This window comes from Capsicum annuum, chromosome 8, assembly GCF_002878395.1.
Source record: "Capsicum annuum cultivar UCD-10X-F1 chromosome 8, UCD10Xv1.1, whole genome shotgun sequence".
NCBI lineage: Eukaryota > Viridiplantae > Streptophyta > Magnoliopsida > Solanales > Solanaceae > Capsicum > Capsicum annuum.
In genome coordinates, this window is record NC_061118.1 from 113,669,166 (window position 1) to 113,672,924 (window position 3,759).

General features: G+C 34.8%; 1 protein-coding gene across 1 annotated transcript in view; it reads right to left on the bottom strand.

Moving 5' to 3' along the window:
• Positions 1–2,773: 2,773 nt before the first annotated feature.
• LOC107839075 (two-on-two hemoglobin-3) overlaps positions 2,774–3,759 on the bottom strand; it is a 14,164-nt gene continuing 13,178 nt past the window's right edge. The window contains exons 3-4 of the mRNA XM_016682423.2: positions 3,190–3,334; positions 2,774–3,104 (exon numbers count right to left, since the gene is read on the bottom strand). Of these exons, the coding sequence (XP_016537909.2) occupies positions 3,008–3,104; positions 3,190–3,334 (242 nt within the window). The 3' untranslated portion in view covers positions 2,774–3,007. The remainder of the gene's footprint in view (positions 3,105–3,189; positions 3,335–3,759) is intronic.

Genomic DNA, 3,759 nt, shown 5'->3' on the forward strand with positions numbered 1-3,759 from the left:
ATGCCTTACTGAGAGGAAATCCCCTGTGATGAACCATGGTCCGCCATGGAGGGCTATTTGCATGTTTTCTGGGTTGGTGAATTTCGCAATGTAGTACCCGTTTCCTAGATCCACCAATATTAGGGGCTTCGATGGCTTCCATAGGTCTAGAAGTTTTGTTCTCAAGTAACCACGAGCAAGGGTCTTTGTGAAGAGTTTAACGATAACGGAGAAACTCCATGGAGCGTAGATTCTATCCTTATCTTCATCACTTAAGACAATTGTGTCATCAATTTCTTCTGAGACTTGCAACATTTTGCCGTTGTGATGACTTAGATAGTTACCATTGAGTGAGTTCACTTTATTGAGGAGTATTGACTTGAAAGAGTTTTTTCCCTCTATGGATTCTTGATTTGGTTCTTTGTTTGTATCAGTAATTTCCATGGGTCAGGTGGATCAGGAAATGTAGGTGATAACGGGGGTGGCTCTGCATCTTGGGGGTCGGCCATGGCAGAGAGTGTTTGTTTGCTTTTACATTTCATTATACAATACTCACGTCCATTAAATAATAATAAATGAAGTATATATTTTATCATAATACTTATATATTAATTAGTGCATACTTTTAAGAAAAAATTATTTATCTCTTTACATGTTAAAGTAGACAATGAGATTCTTTCCCTAAATTTTAATTCATTCGTTATATTTAACCTGCATCCACGTTGCTGGATGATTAATTATCTAGTTTTTCTTGGTTTAGAATTTAGATCTATACCCTTTTTAGAATGTTAGGTAATACTGTTTTACTAGTAATTATCTTTAAAGAATGTCTCCATGCCACTAGTTTATAATTTGCTTATATCTAATCAAAAAGGCAAAGAAGGGAACATCCCATGAGAATCTCCAGGTTATCTATAAAAAGGCCAATAGTTTGTTGAATGGTAGGGAAATATTGTTAAATCTAATTGAAGATTATTGGAGAGAAATAATGCACATAATTGGGAAAGGGAGTAGGAACAAAATTACAAGATGCAAAAGTGTAAAGGTTGGGAAAAATTACATGCAAATTAGAGAATCATGTGATGGTTCATCTTCACCTTCTTGTTCATCACCAAGGTGGTTAGCTTTTTGGAGGAGAATTAAAAGGCACAAGAAAAAAATTTCCAATAATAGTAGTTCTTCTTCTTCATCTTCTTGGGTATATGATGAGGAAACATATATGAAGAATTTTGATGAAGGGTCAGAAGGGAGAGTAGAGCCTGATGATCTTTATAGGTCATTTTCAGCTAGGTATGCACATCCTTCCAGAATGTCTCGTAGGGAGGAATTATTTATGGGTTTATAATGCGAGGAAGAGTCAAAATATAATCAACTTGAATTCGAAACTGCAATTCAAAATTATAATGTGAAGCATGTAATATCTTTATCTCATGTCTGTTTTTCGTGAAAATTTGGTCCATTTAATAGTTTTATGTTGATCAATGTGATTGGATATGTAATAACCCTTTAAGCTTTTGCGCTAGTAAATAAAGACTTAATATTAGTATGTGGTGTTCGTTTCTTGGTTTAGTCCAATTGCTCTTTGTTCATTTAAATTGTTTTTCATATACTACCAAGATTTCAGTTTTGTAGATTCAAGATTTGCTTCTGGGGTTTTCTTGAGCAACCAACCTCCTCCAACATCCCAACCACCCCTTTCCCTGGAGAAAGAGAGGGAATCAAGACTTGAAATTTCAACTTGGAGACTGCAGTTCTTTTAGCAACATGAAATTTATATTTTTTGGATTAAAGAAGTCGGTGACTTGGTGACAAGGGAGCCACCCACCAAACCTGGTGAATAACGACCGTAATTGTACTAAGATAACGAAATTTATTATGAAGTAAGTTCCGATCCACGCAAAAAATTGTCTCAAAGAGAGACTAGGTGAACTAGATAAAAAGGTCAAAAAGATATAATCTATATAATCAAGAAAACGATCAAAAATTAAAAAGAAAAGACAGTAGTCACTATAACTCCAAAAGAAAACCTTTTTCGTAGAGGAATTTTAATCATATTTGCTCGATATAGAGGCAACAAGAAAGTTACGCAAGTGAATATATAACCTACAGAAAATGAGTTAATAAACTTGAAATGAAATCTTAAGAATAAATTGAAACAACCGGAGAGGAATTTTAGAATATATTAAACAATTGAGGAGAAATTTATGAGAAGATATCAATCAAATTCTGAATTTTTAAATTGACAGACATAAAAAATTCTCATCATTTTGTAAATTCATGGGCCAAATTCAATTCATTGAAATCCACTATGCTTTTTAAGGTAAGTTTTGAAATAGAGCTATTAGCATTGCCTTGTATCCCCAATTAATGCGACCGTAGATGATATATTTCAATTATCATTCAAGTTATGCCTAGCGGTCTTGTATTACGGAGCAATCTTACTCTACTAGAGTTCACCCATGTACCTCATCAGTCAGTAAACTTCATAATATTGCTCTTCGACGTTATACAGAGAGAGGGCAGCTGATCAGATTGTTCTTCATGATCACTAGGCCTTTCATTCTAAACTTTCTTAAAGTGCAATTATGAAAGGTCTTGATAGTACTTTGACAGTTTATGTCACATTAAGCACTTTGAATGGATGGAAGCCATTATAGTAGGGTGTTATAGAGATAACACGCCTATAAGTTCGAAAAGAATGGCTTCTTGCATCTACGTATTTCTTCCTGCTATAGCTGTGTATCTATCTACGAGCTTTCACCATGAGGCAATAATGTTAATCAAAGCATAAACATGTAGGGCTCAATAATTTTTTTTTTTTTTTTTTTCTGATGAAGTAGATTCATTTAAAGGCATCAAGAGGATGTGAACGTTACACGGACAGGTCAGTTAAGCTCAAAATAGTAAGGATTTGTAGCTCCTTCTCATGTTGGGCTCAATAGTTGGGAACATACATTCTCAAATTTGATTGATCAGATAATATAAGGAAATAATCACTGTTATTTCTTTGATCATTTTTTGTAAAAGCTTATTCTGCAGCTGGCTTATTGGCAGCATGCTTACATGCAACAACCTGGTTTTGATTCTTTAACTCATCTCCAGCTACCAGAAAGTATGCAGTATGCCTGTAAAGCAAACAAAACGTAATTCTTACAATCTGCTCAAGCAGAGACTGACTTGAGGAAAGTTCAAATGATATTTAGCTTGTACCTGAAAAAGTTGTTCATTTTAATTTTTGAATCTTCATCAATGTCAGTTACACTGTCTAGTGCATGTTGCATATGTTGTAGCCATCTCTCAGCAGCCTTATGAGTGACTGGAAACAGGCGGTGGCGTCCAATTAATGCTGGATGACCTGCAGAGAGTCCAAGTAAGAAGGGTTCTGAAAGTTTCTCAAACTACAAGAAACATCATGTAAGATAAACGATACCACTTGAAATATAATGGCAGAGGAGAAACATGAAATTCCACATCCAACTAACTTTTTATTTTTTTATAACTATGATGTCCCGGTCCAGCTTGCACGCACCTCGACTAATTCACGGGTTACATTCAACTAAGTGGTACACCAATCCTCCAAAGGAAGTATTGGAACCACTCGTGTTGACAACGCACATTTCCAGATTGTCTCTTGGCAGGAAAAGAACTTGAATTAAGTTTTGATTAGTTTTTAGACCTCAAATAGATACAAGCTCAACCATATTGAATACTGAAAAGGTGAAGACAGCAGAATGCTTAATGTTCACATACTACTATAGCCACATAGATTATAGGTTTAAT